The following is a 17,138-nucleotide window of genomic DNA, read 5'->3' as shown; positions in this document are numbered from 1 at the left end:
AGCTCAGCTTCAGGGCTAATACTGCCATGAAGCACTACTGGCCAGTAGATGGCAGTAGAGACCTTGAAAAACGTGCCAAAACAAAATTCCAGATAATCCGTGTCTGCTACATTTAAGATGCGTGGAATTTAATAAACGCAGACACAATAACAACGTCTATAAATGCAGTGAATATATTTACGAGAGTTTTAGGCACTAGAGTTTAATGCTGTTGTCCATAGAGCCTGATCAGAGTGTTTCAAATGCATTTCTCATGTTGTGAACGTACTGAGATTATCCTATACCCATAATGCACTGCTGGGCACAGCATATATCCACACTAAAACCTTAAAAATCAGCGCATTACTTTAAAACTAAAACATATATCTGATATTTTCACTATACAAAACTTCAGACATGATGTTAATTTAAATAACTTGTCCGATATTAGCTTGGTTAAAATTTGAACCATTAGTTAAAAATGTATGCCTCTGGATGACTTGGGTGATACTGCCCTCATCAGTGGTGTCAAAAGTACACACATTTGTTACTTAAGTAGAAGTATAGATACTGCAGTTTAAAAACACTGGTAAAAGTTGAAGTATCAACTTGATCTCTTTACTCAAGTAAAAGTGAAAAAGTATGTGCTCCAAAACCTACTTAAAGTATAAAAGTATAAAGTAACCTTAAAAAAAAAGGGGGTAGATGCCACTATATGAATTGAAAGCTTAATTTAAAAACTGATTTGTTCTACATGTGGCCCAAGGCCTAAAACCCAAAATTACCCCCCAACACCACCTGCACGCAAATGTTTCAATTCTAGAAGCTGTGAAATGCAATCTGGGACTATTGCAGACAATAAACTGCAGTGAGTGCAGCATCCATTTAGTGAAGGAAAAACAAAAACAAACAAACAAAAAAACCCCCACAACTTTCCTTATTCAAATTCATTCCAGTAGTATTCTGCTCTTACTAGAATGCAGCAGTTTTCTAGTTTGGCAGATAGTTCTGGAGGAAATCACTGAAGAAATTAACAAATTGAAAATATGGTTTGACCGAAACAAACTGTCATTAAATAAGACAGGGATGAAGTGGAGGTGTAAGAGTCACTAGGTGTTCACAGGAAACACTTATTTATTTATGTATGTATGTATTTATTTATGTATGTTCATTGTTAGTTGCTTTTATATTTTCTGTTGTGTTTCTATTCAGGTTCTTTTTGCCTCTTCCTCTAAAATTGTATATAATAATCATTAGATTATTATATATAAACAAAAATAAATTTAAGAAATATTACAATTTGAAAACAAATGCACCCGAACGTGACGAGAGCTGCAATTGCTTAATGCTAAGTTTTAACATTGGAAATGCCATAGACATGCTACCGCGTTAGCATCGCTCCCGTTTTTAAGTTATAAAATACATCTATCAGCTGTTTCAGAAGACCATAACAGGTCGGTTTAACATAGAAAAGGTAAATAATACTCACAGAAGTATGCTCTTTATGGTTTTAGCGGGGGAAATTAAGCAAAAGAAAGAAAGAATAAACGAAGCAATAGGTCGAAGCATTGCTTCAATCTGCAAACCACTGCTTTGATTGGTTCACGGTTCAAAGCAAAGCGGTGCTGCAGAAAAGATGATTACAGGCGCACATGACGTGAAATATATATAAACATTAAACTGAAGCCAAGAGTAACGAGGCTGTTTGTTTTAAAAATGTAAGGAATAGAAAGTACAGATACTTGTGTGAAAATGTAATGAGTAGAAGTCAGAAGTAGGCAGAAAAATAAGTAATGGAGTAAAGTATAGATACCTAAAAAATGTACTTAAGTACAGTAACGAAGTATTTGTACTTCATTACTTGACACCTCTGGCCCTCATATTAGTATGGGGTTAAAAGAAATTAGTTTTGTTTTTGTTTTTTTTTTGTTTTTTGGAGACCAGTTCTCCTTTGCCTGCAGAGGATAGAGCGGTTTCTTCTAGAAGCAGCTCTCCTTTGTTTTGCAGAGGGTAGAACTATATATCTGTTAGGAAACTTTTAACAGGTAGGTGCTCAACTGATTTTAAATGTTATAAATGTTTGTAGCTGTTAAGCTTTATTTACCACGTTATCAGTCTAACAATTATCGGACAAAAATTTATCGCAAGATAAATAGGCCAATCATGGTTTTTAAAGTTATCTAAAAAGATAATCCGAGAATGAAAACGTTATCTTCAATAATTATCGGTTATCGGATTATCGGAACTGTGCCCACCACTGACCATAACTATAAAACTGTCAACAAATTACAGCAATTTTCAAACTTTGCTATCATGTATCAGGATCATAGAAATGACAGTTAACAGAGGATTGTCTTATATATATTATATGATCCAGAGAGTACCCCTTTTATAGGACACAGCCAACAGTATACAAATGGACTAATGTGATTGAGTTATGCATTATTTACAATCACTGTGTCAATTGTAAACTCACATTGTTTGTGATTATAAAAATGTAAACCTCAAAAAAGTCACAACAATTGAACAAGCATAGAAAACCACAATACACCTGAACTACAGTCTGTAAAAGGTTTTCTGCCTAGGTGATTGCCATCCAGGAATTGGGTCAGTTCCCTGGTGTGGTGAACGCAACAACATGCATCACCAGTAGACCACAGACTTGATTTGGCTTGACTATGTACAACCCCAATTCCAATGAAGTTGGGACATTGTGTAAAATGTAAATAAAAACAGAATACAATGATTTGCAAATTCTCTCCAACCTATATTTAATTGAATACACCACAAAGACAAGATATTTAATATTCCAACTGATAAACTTTGTTGTTTTTGTGCAAATATTTGGAAATTTTGAAATGGATGCCTTTCAAAAAAGTTGGGGTGGGGCAACAAAAGACTGGGAAAGTTGATGAATGCTCAAAGAACACCTAATTGGAAACACATGAATGTCATGATTGGGTATAAAAGGAGCATACCCAAAAGGCTCAGCCATTCACAAGCAAAGATGGGGTGAGGATCACCAGTTTGTGAACAACTGCATGAAAAAATAGTCCAAAGGTTTAGGAACAATGTTTCTCAACATTCAATTGCATATAATTTAGGGATTCCATCATCTACAGTCCATAATATAAATCAGAAGAATCAGAGAATCTGGAGAACCTCTACACGTAAGCAACAAGGGCGAAAGCCAACATTGAATGGCCATGACCTTCGATCCCTCAGGCGGCACTGCATTAAAAACCAACATCATTGTGTAAAGGATCTTACCACGTGGGCTCAGGAACACTTCAGAAAACCATTGTCAGTTAACACAGTTCGTTGCTACATCTACAAGTGTAAGTTAAAACTCTACCATGCAAAGTGAAAGCCATACATCAACAACATCCAAAAACGCCACCGCCTTCTCTGGGCCTGAGCTCATTTGAAATGGACAGAACGCAAAGTGGAAAAGTGTGCTATGGTCTGATGAGTCCACATTTCAAATTGTTTTTGGAAATCATGGACGTCGTGTCCTCCGGACAAAGAGGAAAAAGACCATCCAGATTGTTACCAGCGCAAAGTTCAAAAGTCAGCATCTGTGATGGTATGGGGGTGTGTTAGTGCCCATGGCATGGGCAACTTACACATCTGTGATGGCACCATCAATGCTGAAAGGTACATCCTGGTTTTGGAGCAACACATGCTGCCATCCAAGCAATGTCTTTTTCAGGGATGTCCCTGCTTATTCCAGCAACACAATGCCAAGCCACATTCTGCACGTGTTACAACAGTGTGGCTTCTTAGTAAAATAGTGCGGTTACTAGACTGGCCTGCCTACAGTCCAGACCTGTCCATTGAAAATGTGTAGCGCATTATGAAGTGCAAAATACGACAACGGAGATCCCGGACTGTTGAACAACTGAAGTCGTACATAAAGCAAGAATGGGAAAGAATTGTACCAACACAGCTTCAACAATTAGTGTCCTCACTTCCCAAATGCTTATTGAGTGTTGTTAGAAGGAAAGGTGATGTAACACGGTGGTACCAGCTTTTTTGAAATGTGCTGCAGGCATCCATTTCAAAATGAGCAAATATTTGCACGAAAACAATAAAGTTTATCAGTTTGAACATTAAATATCTTGTCTTTGTGGTGTATTCAGTTGAATATAGGTTGAAGAAAATTGAAGATGTATGTAGGTGTGTGTATATGTATATATGTATGTATCTATGTATGTAGATGAAGACACGGTGTTCACTAGATATGTTATGATAATGGGATTTGAGTTTGTGTTGTTAAATGGGTTTGTAGCATGGCTCAAGCAGAGGGTCACTATACTGCTTCTCTTCACGCTCTCAGACACCGGAAACTACAGTTGCCTCCAGGTTTCTTTGGCCTCGTCTCTGCAGCATTCTTTCGTCCATGTTTTGACGTTGTAAACTAACTCTGTGTTTCTTGTGTCCTCAGTGCTCCGTCAGCTTAACTGAGCCACCTAGTCCAGTTCTGAGCGGGCTTTGGACAATCTGTGTTTGGGTGTGACGTTCCTGCCTCCCGTGTGCTCCAGCGGTCTCTCCTTCCTCCAGTGCCTGGCTTCCTGGTTTAAACTTTTACCATACATATCAATAAATCATTATATTTTTGTACTTTGACCTGTTTTCTGCATTTTGGGTTCAACTAACTGTTCTGTGGGTTAATCCCTAACAGGAGTTTCCGGCCACCAAATGGACTCAGCGGAAGCAGAGCAACTTCACCTGTCCCTCAGCTCGTAGGAACAATTACTCGGTCTGCAACAGCAACTTCTGTCCACCTTATCGAATCAGCAGCAATCCCTCGAGTCACAGGTATCTCAGCTATGCACCAGCATTTCGGTACTCTCTCAACGTTTACCAGATAGCTTAGCTTTAAACCACCCCAGCAAACAGCTCCATCAGCCGAGCAAGCTGCCGATAGCACCCCCACAGTAGCGTTAACACCTCAGCGTCAAGAACCTTTCCTTTGTCACCCTGAACCTTACACTGGTTCAGTAGATAAATGTGCTTCATTCTTGCTTCAATGTTCACTTGTTTCTTCTCAGAGACCATCCATGTACACCACAGATAAAGATAAGATAGCATGGTTAGCTTGCTTCGGGGGGAGGCCCTGGAGTGGGCAACCGCGTTATGGGAGCAGCAGTCAACAGTGTTAGCTTCTTTTAGCCGGTTTAAGCAGGAGTTCCAGAAGGTCTTCGATCATCCGATGCCGGGGCAAGTGACCTCCCAGCGATTGTTGGCCCTCAAGCAGGAGAACTGTAGTGCGTCCGTATACTCCACTGAGTTCTGCATCTTGGCATCTGAATCGGGCTGGAACGCCACCGTGCTATGGAGCGTTATTGTCAATGGATTATCCAAGACGCTTAAAGACGAGCCGGCAGTCCGCGATCTTCCCTCGTACCTTTAATCATTAAGATTGATAATCGTTTAAGGGAAAGATGGTGGGAGAGAAGCCGAAGGGCGGCACGTGTATCTTCCCCTCAGATCCCTCCGCAGGTGGATCCTGTTCCTTCTTCCTCGCGTTCCACCAGGAATGCACTCCCCGCACTAACAGCGTCTCCTGCCGAGGAACCTATGCAGCTTGGTAGGGCTCGATTGACACCAGAAGAGCGTAGACGGCGCTTGTCAGCCGGGGAGTGCCTGTATTGCAGTGCCCGGGGACATATTATTCGTGAATGCCCGGTTCAGCCCAAAAGAGAATGCTCACAAATAGACCCCGGGCTATTGGTGAGCCGCACTCGTTTTTTTACTGAGTAATGCGTCACGTACCCAAATCCCAGTCACACTGTTCTTTTCCAATCAGTCATTTGAACTCCAGGCCCATTTAGATTCCGGTGCTGATGCCAATTGTTGGATCCCAGCGCGATCGACCAGGCCCACATTCCTGTGATTGAATTACCCTCCCCTATCCAGGTCTCGACACTTAACGGCACTCCTCTCCCCACTATAACTCATGAGACTGTTCCTGTCTCGTTAGTTTATGGTAATCATTATGAGTCAATTCAATTTTTTGTTTACACATCCACTGCACGTTGACTGGCCGACCGGGTCCATTTCCTGGTGGAGCGAAGCTTGTCACCTTCGTTGTCTCTGTTCGTCAGTTCCACCCACCCAAAATTCCAGGGAGTCTATCATTGACCTCCTATAGACCTCTGTAGTTCCCAAGGAGTACCTTGACCTCCAAGAAGTCTTTAGTAAGAGCCGTGCACTATCACTGCCTCCTCATCGACCATATGACTGCTCCATCGATTTGCTTCCGGGCGCAGAGCTTCCCTCCAGCCACCTGAACAATCTGTCGCGCCTGGAGAGGGAAGCGATGGAGCAGTATATTCAAGACTCCCTGGCAGCAGGTCTTATTCGTCGGGCCGGACCCGACCGCGGGGGGTCGCGACAGGAAAAACACCTCCGTTGGAAACCGTAACGGGCAAGTTGGAACATGCCCAAGCTGTTAAACAATTTCTCAGTTACTCACTTGTTGAAAGCCATCAAAAGCCGCCTGAATTTTACAAATGGTTTTCAACACGGAGGTGTTTTTCCTGTCGCGGCGCACACAGATTCGCCAAGTAGTTTCCGTGAGGACTCTGCGAATTTGCGCGCACCTCTTTCATTAAAAAATGTCCTTAAACAGTGGAATGTCCGCATAACGTCCTCATGCCGGCCTCTTCTGAATCTTCTCTGTTCTCTCACGACGTCCTGGGTGAATTAAGCCTTAAATTAGGATGTTTTCAGGTCGAAACAGGCCGACAGCAGCGCCTGGAAGCGCTGCACGACGTCCCGCTCCATGGGAAGTCCTTACACCGACAGAAACACCCCATAATCTCTCATCAGCCGTTAAACTTTTCACCGAAAACCAGCTTAATTTCTCGAATAGTGTCCACTCGGATATTCCTCACAGGTCCAGAAAAAATTTTGATAAAGCAACGCGCGCTGTCTCGAGCAGCGTGTGAAACAAAGGAATTCAGCCGAGAGGGCTGGACCACATCTCACTCAAGGCCTGCTGACAGGGAAATAACGTCACCGACGCGTGAAAAAACTCACGCATGCGCACGAGGGTTCAAGCATGATTGGTGTAATCGCACGTCATTCAAATCCATATAGGTAAAAAAAAATAAAAGTGTCGGTTTCTTATCTAAATAGACCTCGTATATATATATATATATATATATATATATATATATATATATATATATATATATATATCTGTGTGTGTGTGTGTATTGTTGTGGAATATATACAGTGCATCCGGAAAGTACTCACAGCGTTTCACTTTTTCCACATTTTATGTTACAGCCTTATTCCAAAATGGAGTAAATTCCCCCCCCCCCCACACACACAATTCTACTCACAACACCCCATAATGACAGCATGAAAAAGTTTTGTTTTTGAAACTTTTCAAATTTATTAAAAATGAAAAGCTAAGAAATTACACATAAGTACATTTTCACACCCTTTGCTCAATACTTTGTTGATGCATCTTTGGCAGAAATTACAGCCACACATCTTCTTGAATATGATGCTACAAGCTTGGCGCACTTATCTTTGGGCAATTTTGCCCATTTTTTGTGCAGCACCTCTCTAGCTCCATCGGCGCCATTGCACAGCCATTTCAGATCTGGCTGGGCCATTCAAGGACATTCACAGAGTTGTTCTGAAGCCGCTCTTTTGATATCTTGGCTGTGTGCTTAGGGTCACTGTCCTGATGAAAGATGAACCTTCGTCCCAGTCTGTGGTCAAGAGCGTTCTGGAGCAGGTTTTCATCCAAGATGTCTCCGCATTGCTCCATTCACCTTTCCCTCAATCTTGACTAGTCTCTCAGTTCCTGCTGCTGAAAAACATCCCCACAGGATGACACTGCAATCACCGTGCATCACTGTAGGCATGGTACTGGCAAGATGATGAGCAGTGCCTGGCTTCCTCCAAACAAAGAGTTCAATCTTTGTCTCATCAGGCCAGAGAATTTTGTTTCTTATGGTCTGAGAGTCCTTCAGGTGCCTTTTGGTAAACTCCAGGCAGGCTGCCATGTGCCTTTTACTAAGGAGTTGCTTCCATGTCTGGACCCTCTACTATACAGGTCTGACTGGTGGATTGCTGCAGAGATGGTTGTCCTTCTGGAAGGTTCTCCTCACTCCACAGAGGAATGCTGGAGCTCTGACAGAGTGGCCATCAGGTTCTTGGTCACCTCCCTGTCTAAGGCCCTCCTCCGTTTACTTAGTTTAGACGGGCAGCCAGCTCTAGGAAGAGTCCTGATGGATCTGAACGTCTTCCATTTACGGATGATAGAGGCCACTGTGCTCATTGTGCTCATTTCTGTACCCTTCCACAGATTTGTGCCTTGAGACAATCCTGTATTAGAGAATTACAAACAATTCCTTTGACTTCATGCTTGGTTTGTGCTCTGACATGCACTGTCAACTGTGGGATCTTATATGTAGACAGGTGTGTGTCTTTCCAAATCATGTCCAGTCAACTGAATTTACCCCAGGTGGACTCCAATTAAGCTGTAGAAACATCTCAAGGATGATCAGTGGAAACAGGATTTTAAGCTTCATAGCAAAGGCTGTGAATACTTGTACATGTGATTTCTTTGTTTTATTTTTAATAAATTTGCAAAAAAAAAAAAAAAAAAATCACACTGTCATTATGGATAATTGTGTGTAGAATTTTGAGGGAAAAATTAATTTCATCCATTATGGAATAGGCTGTACATAAAAAATGTGGAAAAAGTGAAGCGCTGTGAATACTTTCCAGATGCACTGGATAATGTGTTACCTGAATGAATAGGTGTGTGTGTGTGTGTGTGTGTGTGTGGTGTGTGTGTGTGTGTGTGTGTGGTGTGTGTGTGTGTGTGTGTGTGTGTGTGTGTGTGTGTGTGTGTGTGTGTGTGTGTGTGTGTGTGTGTGTGTAAACTGTTAGACCTATAACAATATGTGCACTGAATGTTGGCATATATTGTCATGGGCATGCAGGGTTTACATGCGTTGTGAACTCTAGGTAAGGTGCATCTGAATATTGCACCTTATAAACACCACAAATACGCTCAACAAAAATATAAACGCAACACTTTTGGTTTTGCTCCCATTTTGTATGAGATGAACTCAAAGATCTAAAACTTTTTCCACATACACAATATCACCATTCCCTCAAATATTGTTCACAAACCAGTCTAAATCTGTGATAGTGAGCACTTCTCCTTTGCTGAGATAATCCATCCCACCTCACAGGTTTGCCATATCAAGATGCTGATTAGACACCATGATTAGTGCACAGGTGTGCCTTAGACTTCCCACAATAAAAGGCCACTCTGAAAGGTGCAGTTTTGTTTTATTGGGGGGGGATACCAGTCAGTATCTGGTGTGACCACCATTTGCCTCATGCAGTGCAACACATCTCCTTCGCATAGAGTTGATCAGGTTGTCAATTGTGGCCTGTGGAATGTTGGTCCACTCCTCTTCAATGTCTGTGCAAAGTTGCTGGATATTGGCAGGAACTGGTACACGCTGTCGTATACGCCGGTCCAGAGCATCCCAAACATGCTCAATGGGTGACATGTCCGTGAGTATGCCGGCTATGCAAGAACTGGGACATTTTCAGCTTCCAAGAATTGTGTACAGATCCTTGCAACATGGGGCCGTGCATTATCCTGCTGCAACATGAGGTGATGTTCTTGGATGTATGGCACAACAATGGGCCTCAGGATCTCATCACGGTATCTCTGTGCATTCAAAATGCCATCAATAAAATGCACCTGTGTTCTTCGTCCATAACAGACGCCTGCCCATACCATAACCCCACCCCCACCATGGGCCACTCGATCCACAACATTGACATCAGAAAACCGCTCACCCACACGACACCACACACGCTGTCTGCCATCTGCCCTGGACAGTGTGAACCGGGATTCATCCGTGAAGAGAACACCTCTCCAACGTGCCAAACGCCAGCGAATGTGAGCATTTGCCCACTCAAGTCGGTTACGACGACGAACTGGAGTCAGGTCGAGACCCCGATGAGGACGACGAGCATGCAGATGAGCTTCCCTGAGACGGTTTCTGACAGTTTGTGCAGAAATTCTTTGGTTATGCAAACCAATTGTTTCAGCAGCTGTCCGAGTGGCTGTTCTCAGATGATCTTGGAGGTGAACATGCTGGATGTGGAGGTCCTGGGCTGGTGTGGTTACACGTGGTCTGCGGTTGTGAGGCTTGTTGGATGTACTGCCAAATTCTCTGAAACACCTTTGGAGACGGTTTATGGTAGATAAATGAACATTCAATACACGAGCAACAGCTCTGGTTGACATTCCTGCTGTCAGCATGCCAATTGCATGCTCCCTCTGTGGCATTGTGCTGTGTAATAAAACTGCACCTTTCAGAGTGGCCTTTTATTGTGGGCAGTCTAAGGCACACCTGTGCACTAATCATGGTGTCTAATCAGCATCTTGATATGGCACACCTGTGAGGTGGGATGGATTATCTCAGCAAAGGAGAAGTGCTCACTATCACAGATTGAGACTGGTTTGTGAACAATATTTGAGGGAAATGGTGATATTGTGTATGTGGAAAAAAGTTTTAGATCTTTGAGTTCATCTCATACAAAATGGGAGCAAAACCAAAAGTGTTGCGTTTATATTTCTGTTGAGTGTACTTTGTGCCATGGACTACCAGGTTTTTGTTGGTCATGGCACAAAGGCTATCTGGTGCCACACCATATCAGTGAGCTCGGCTCGCACCTGAATACATATCCTTTTTAGACTAACACATTCATGGGTGCACACAAGTGTAATTTTATTTGGTAGTGAGATGAGGTGAGTGCTCGGTGCAAAAACCACAACAGGTGGTCAGGTGGAAGCTATACCAGTAACACTTGTGTTGCACTGCTAGCTACTTTGTGTTGGGTGGAAGATTGAACCCTAAATCATACAGTGTGTGGGTGTGTGTGTGTGTAAGTGGTGAAATCACCCAACAGGGTTTGTGATGGGATTAGCAGACTCCACCTGGAAACCGTAAGGGTGATGATTGGTGCGTTCCTTAGGTCGCATTCCCATAGAGGTTTGGCAACAGTCACCTACAGCTTATACCCTTTCACCTAAATATTCGAGGTTGTGGCATGTGCTATGTTTAAATGCAGCTGTGCGACTCATATTTGCTCTCAAAACTAATGACCACAGAAGGACAGTCATGACAATGTGAGATATTAACACAGATACCAGATTTTAAAATCTTTTTCCATTACTAGCGTACCTGCGGTGCGTGAGGAAGCTTCCATTGGCGTGTCCGGAGCCGTCACATCCTGGGGTGGGACAGGTCGGCCCTTCTGTCTTGAAGGCCTTCCAGTTGAAGGGCGTACCATTCAGGAGGCCCTCCTTTTGTCTGCGGGCTGCCAGCGGACACCCGTAGGCGCTGCGGTGCGTGGCATATTTTCCACTGATGTGTCCTAGACTGTCGCAGCCAGGAACTGGACACCTGCATACAGCAGAGAAGTGCAGACACAAGAAAAAAAAAAACCAGAGCGAGGTGGAAAGGAGGGGAGGTCAGAGAACCAAAAGACACAAAGGTTAGATGAAATGAGTTCAAAGAAAGAAAAGTTAGAGATAGTTGAGAATATCAGTAGAAAGTTTGAAGTTATACACCTTCTCTACTAGGCCAGATTCTTTTTTCTTGATGCTGCCATTATTTATGCATTAATGTAAGAACCATGGTGTTAGGTTACTGCTTATATGTGGAAATGCAGAGTGAAGCCCATGTTTTTTCTGATGTATCAGCAATCTATGCTACCATACGCTACCATGAACTGCATTCAGAGTCAGTGTCTGCATTAAGTGTCATGAGTAGGGGGCTGCTTTTTGATGCAGTTATCAGGGGAGGTCACTACCTCAGCATATGATTCACAGTGACATTCCTCTGTGTTCTTTTTAAAATTCCATTTTACGTTTACCGTCAGTCTCGCTAAGAGCAGACATTATGGCTTTCTGAGCAGTACGAACTTTAAAAGCTCCGAGTCCTCCTGGTTGTCCTTGGTAGGAGTTTTAATTCCGCTTTTCTTGGCACGTGGGCACCCAGAGAGACTGAAAACAGAAAGTATGGAGTTGATAACATGGGGTAGGTGCAATAATTGCTTGATAAAGGAAGAATATTTTTACAGATATTGCTGAACCAAATGACAAACTGCAAACCAAATCAACTTAAATGTGGCCGACAATAGGATAATGTGAAGGTGTAGAAATAAATGTATGAGTATGCGGTCCCTGTCTAATTCTACCATGATCTGTCTCTAGTCCTCTCTGTCTGACTGTGTGTTCTTGCGTGTGTGTATGTTTGTGCACATTGGTGTTCTTGTTTGTTACCTTCTGTGGGAGGCATAGTTTCCTGTGATATGACCCGAGCCGTCACATCCTGGAGTAGGACATCTGAGAAATGGCAAAGCAACATTACTGCCAAATTAAAGGACAAGCCTGGAAAATTACAACCAAGGCCCTATTTTTATATGCTTTGCAGACCATTCAGATCACTCAGTACAAAAAAAAGAATAAAATGTAATGGGCACAGTATTTATTACAAGCCAATTGTGGAGACAGAATGACCTCCGATTCAGCACTCAACTTGGCTGCACTCTGTGGACACCCACAACAGCACAATGGCATTTTAGGGCCACACTGAGTTTTTATTATTATTATTATTATTATTTTAAGACTTCGAGAATAAAGTCGTAATTTTATGAGAAAAAAAATCAATTTTGGAAATTAAACATTGACAGCACACAAAACAGCCTACGTGACAACCTCCTCTGTGGTGCTGCACACCATCAGCAAGAGAGGGCAAGTGCATTTTCTAGCAGCGCGATGTTGTCTCGGCACTTCCGGTGGCATGTGCTACGCAGATGCCAGTGCTCTCTGTATGTGCTGCTCTCATTTTGAGATACATAGTTTTTCTCATAAAATTACCTCTTTATTCTAGTAAAATTACAAGTTTATTGTTATAATATTACAAGTTTATTCTCGTAATATTATGACTTTATTCTCGTAATGTTACAAGTTTTTTTCCTCATAAAATTACGAGTTTTTCTCATAAAATTACGACTTTGTTCTCATAATATTATGAGTTTATTCTAATCTAAAAAAAAAAAAACCTCATTTTTTTTTCCCTAAAATGCCATTGTAAAACAGAGGCTACGCTAAGGTAAGGCTAAGTTTATAAAGGTTTTAAAAAATTAATTTACATTTAGTGAGCTAAGCATGCACACATTTAGCTTTGCACTGAAATGGTCCATGCAACCGGACACTTCTAATGATATTTTGCCTGTTCAGTGGAATCAAGAAATCACTAAAAATATAATGCAGCAATTTTTGTCTCGAGTCAAAAGATGACCCCTCCGCCCCCAAAAAACATCTAAAAATGCAGCCTAGGTTGTAGATTTTCTGGAATTCTCCTTTAAGAAGTAAAATTAATACTATAGATGTTTCATGGTGGAGAGTTTTTTTTTTTTTGTGAAAATAGGATTATGCAGATGAGATTAATGGGTTGTTTTAAATCTTTTATTCATTTTGGCGTGACATTCACTTTAAATGACATTTTTCAGCTTCTCTGCCCTTAAAACAGTTCTTGTGTTTGCCTACAGTGAGCTGTAGAGAACCTATTATGTAGAAAAAGTGCTATGTATGCTCCAGAAGTGCATTTCCATTTCACATTTATGCAAAGTGATTGAAGTGAAAGCAAGCGTAGTCCGAGCCAGATGCATTAAAAAAAACACCGTGACAGATGCAGCAGCGGAGGCAGCAGCCAGCCAACAAAAGCTAAGTTAACGTCAGCAGAATGAAGCATTGTGGTGTCGGACGGTATCAGGAGCAGTGCATTGAGGTGGTGGTGAAAAGTAAAGGTGTAGAGCAGACATACTTGAGTTCAGGCGTGTGGGCCGCCATGAGGGACCGAAGGCTCTTATCAGCGAGAGGACACCCAGATAGACTGAGGGAGACGGAAGAGAAGGAGAGAGAGCAAAGGACAGGCAGGAGAAGAGAAGGACAGACAAGGGCAAATAATCGAGTGAGAAGGGATTGAAAAGAGAGAAGAAAGACATGAGTGAAAGGAAATCAAGAATGCAAGGCATATCAAGGTCGTTTAGGAAAAAGAGGACAGACGGCAAGAAATAAATTACTGATGCATATCAAAGTCATTGACCATCTAAGCTACCCAGGCTCACGCTACATTACTGCCTCTGGCATGTCAGGATCAAATAAAATGTTTGAATTAGGCATGGTGCGCCCGATTTAGACTCAGGTGCGGAGCCGGCAGCACACTGGTCTCAGCAGAACTAACTAATCAAATAAGAGTTATATTTAGAGTGTGAGAAAACAAGATCACCCGAATAAATCTGTAATGGTCCATACCTGCGATGTGACGCATAGTTTCCAGTGATGTGGCCACTGCCATCACAACCAGGTGTGGGACACCTAGAGAGGTTGAGATGAGAAAAAGAAGACCACTAACTGTATCAAAACAAAATTTGGGTGTTATTTTGTTTTGTTTGCCTCTATTGTTGTCTCCACTTACGAAAGCAGTTCTTTCTTGCCATCTTTGGGCTGGAACTTGACCTTGAAGCTTGGGGTTGTGACCTCTCCTGGGTACTTCCTCTCCTCCAGACAGTCCTGCATCATGTCACAGTCCTCTAGGTCGGACGAGACAAACTGGCTGCCATGCTCCATCTGAATAATAAAGAAAAGAACTTGGACTGAGCACAGACGTGTTCAGTGCATGTGAAGCATTGATGATGTCACAATTGTAAGCTGCTGATCCAGTGGAAGTTGGTGTTGAGGAAACTGTTTCTTCTTTGCAACAGCGGTAAGGGGAACCACTAGTGGGAATAATAAGTCAGTAGCAGACACATCATATAATATAATATAATTCTTCCTAATGCAGATACTGGAATGAGATTCAAAAGGCATTAAAACTGAACACCTTTGTGTCGATAGGAATTTTTAAGCATGTTTTAAAGAATCTGCTGGCTGAAACTTGCTCATGCTTTGGCTAAAATTAAGTAATTACTATTTTTTTCTGTGTATATGACTGAAAATTGTATTGTTTTTACTCATTCTAGTCTGTTGTATATACTGTAAAAGTGTGTGTTGATCCACTTTTTGTGATTACCTCTGTGTTTTTCCCTATCCACCAGGTCGTTATTGTAAATAAGAATTTTTTTTCTTAATAACTTACCTGGTTATATAAAGGTTAAATAAAAAAACAGGCAAAATTGACCCAGAATACATTGCTTCATGAAAATCCAGTAACACCCCCCCCAGACAGCATCTACAGTGTACAGCTCTGTTAGTGATTTCAACAGGACACCTGCCAGCACTGCCAAGTGTTCTGTGCTGACCTGCTTATTGACTGTGGTTGAACAATTAAAAAAAAATCAAGAAACACAAATGTGATGTTAGCAGTCCGACGTTTAATATCTACCATGTCCAACTTGTGAAACTTGGAGTATCAAAGCTTATGAAGCCGCATGATGAACAAAGCAGCTGTGTGTCACTACTATCGAAGCAGATGGCTGTATTCACAAGCTCAACAAGAACAAATGAAAGAATCAAGAAACACAAATGTGATGATTGCAATCATCACATTGACCATCATGCCAACTTGTGGAATTTGGGGGTATCGAAGCTTATGAAACTGCACGATGTCCAAACAGTGTTGGACAGCAGGACAATATTCTACATGGCTGCTGTGTGTCACTTCAAGAGAAGTAAAATAAGCAGGATGTGGATGCGTTACAAGGTATGTATTTATTATTGATTACTTAGTTTGTGCAGTTGTTTACACTTGTTGGATGTATTTTTAACACTGCGTCAGTTACAATTCAAACTGGAAGTACAGCTGACTGTAAAACTTGGCAAACAAGGCAATAATGGTAGTGCGCTCCCTACAGTGGTTCGTACATGACTATATGTGATACGGTGAACTGCAGTCATCTCCTACAGGGGTTAAAACTACTGTGTTTCTGCTGGTTTCAGTCCTGAAGTCAATTTGTGATGGTTAGATTTCCCACCATTAACCACACAGTGTTACTGAACCCTTAATATGGAGCAACAGCCTTGGCAGTCTATTGTCACTCATTTGTACTTCAAAGCAACTGCCACTGGATGGCGATATAAACTTGGGATAGATGAGTGGCAGATTCCAGATTAGACAGATAAAACAGATCTGTATTGATGTTATCTGGTCATTTTGGTCTACAAGAACAGCAGTAATGTATTCTGCAATTTCATACTGCATTTTAATTATGGAAAGACACATTTACTTTTCATCTTCTTCAATTTTAAATTTTCACCATGTCTAAAGTTTAAGACATTTTTATTACACGTCACACATGCGTCAGAAAGGATGAGAAGATATTTTCCTTTCCAAGGAGAGCTCATGCACTGGACACTGGAGTCCGCAACAATCACACCATGACAGGATTATTTATGTTTGTGTGACTTTAATGATAGGTTGTATTTTTAACAGCCAGATAAAAGACAGGAAGTAACAATAGGCTTTAAATAATTAGTGTCATGTTAGCATGGGCTAGGTTGATCTCCTTGATGGCAAAACAAGAATGCACGCTTGTGCACCAAAGAGCCCCACCTGTAATTTCTACCATAGCATTCATTTGTTGGTGTAATCACTTTGGTAGATACATTAAGAGATATTCACTGATATTCACCCAGAAAACAAATTTCAGTCATTGCAATGGAAACATCTAAGATCACCGAGGCCCAAGAAAGCACACCAGGTGCACAACAATGTCAGTCATGTTGACCATTTGTTTTCTTTGACTCCCGTGGGGAGGTGCACCATGAGCATGCAACAGAAGGCCAAAATATTAATAGAGAGTATTATTGGGAGGTCCTACATGCAGCTGGTCTGCTCTGTGTAAGCCTGATCCCGTCAGATCTCAGAAGCTGACTGTATCCTCTGTGGTGACCCAGAGCAATAACGGGAGCAGCTGAACTGACAAAAACAACACACTGGGAGGTCCTACGTCACTGTTGTAATGCTGTGTGCCACAAACCACTGGATCTGTTTGTGGTGAAAAGTTGGCAACTCTGTTATAACAAGGAACCTGCCCATTCTGCTCAGCTGATTCAGGCTTTCCTTGCTAAACACAACACTCTTGTGATT

At 41.9% G+C, this 17,138-nt stretch overlaps 1 protein-coding gene across 16 annotated transcripts in view; it reads right to left on the bottom strand.

The window, feature by feature from the left end:
* Positions 1-17,138, bottom strand: part of myt1b (myelin transcription factor 1b) — a 157,647-nt gene that overhangs the window by 14,251 nt on the left and 126,258 nt on the right. For 13 of the 16 annotated variants that reach the window (XM_034172084.1, XM_034172094.1, XM_034172093.1 and 10 more), the window contains 6 exons: positions 14,529-14,680; positions 14,366-14,428; positions 13,875-13,943; positions 12,329-12,391; positions 11,969-12,049; positions 11,226-11,447 (listed from right to left, as the gene is read on the bottom strand). In XM_034172084.1, coding sequence (XP_034027975.1) covers positions 11,226-11,447; positions 11,969-12,049; positions 12,329-12,391; positions 13,875-13,943; positions 14,366-14,428; positions 14,529-14,680 — 650 coding nt within the window. The remainder of the gene's footprint in view (positions 1-11,225; positions 11,448-11,968; positions 12,050-12,328; positions 12,392-13,874; positions 13,944-14,365; positions 14,429-14,528; positions 14,681-17,138) is intronic. The other 3 variants (XM_034172090.1, XM_034172089.1, XM_034172097.1) reach the window with 3 other exon arrangements.

Source organism: Thalassophryne amazonica, chromosome 6 (assembly GCF_902500255.1).
Source record: "Thalassophryne amazonica chromosome 6, fThaAma1.1, whole genome shotgun sequence".
NCBI classification, from domain to species: Eukaryota; Metazoa; Chordata; class Actinopteri; order Batrachoidiformes; family Batrachoididae; genus Thalassophryne; species Thalassophryne amazonica.
The sequence above is the reverse complement of the archived record's forward strand: the minus strand, read 5'-3'. Positions and strand labels throughout refer to the sequence as shown.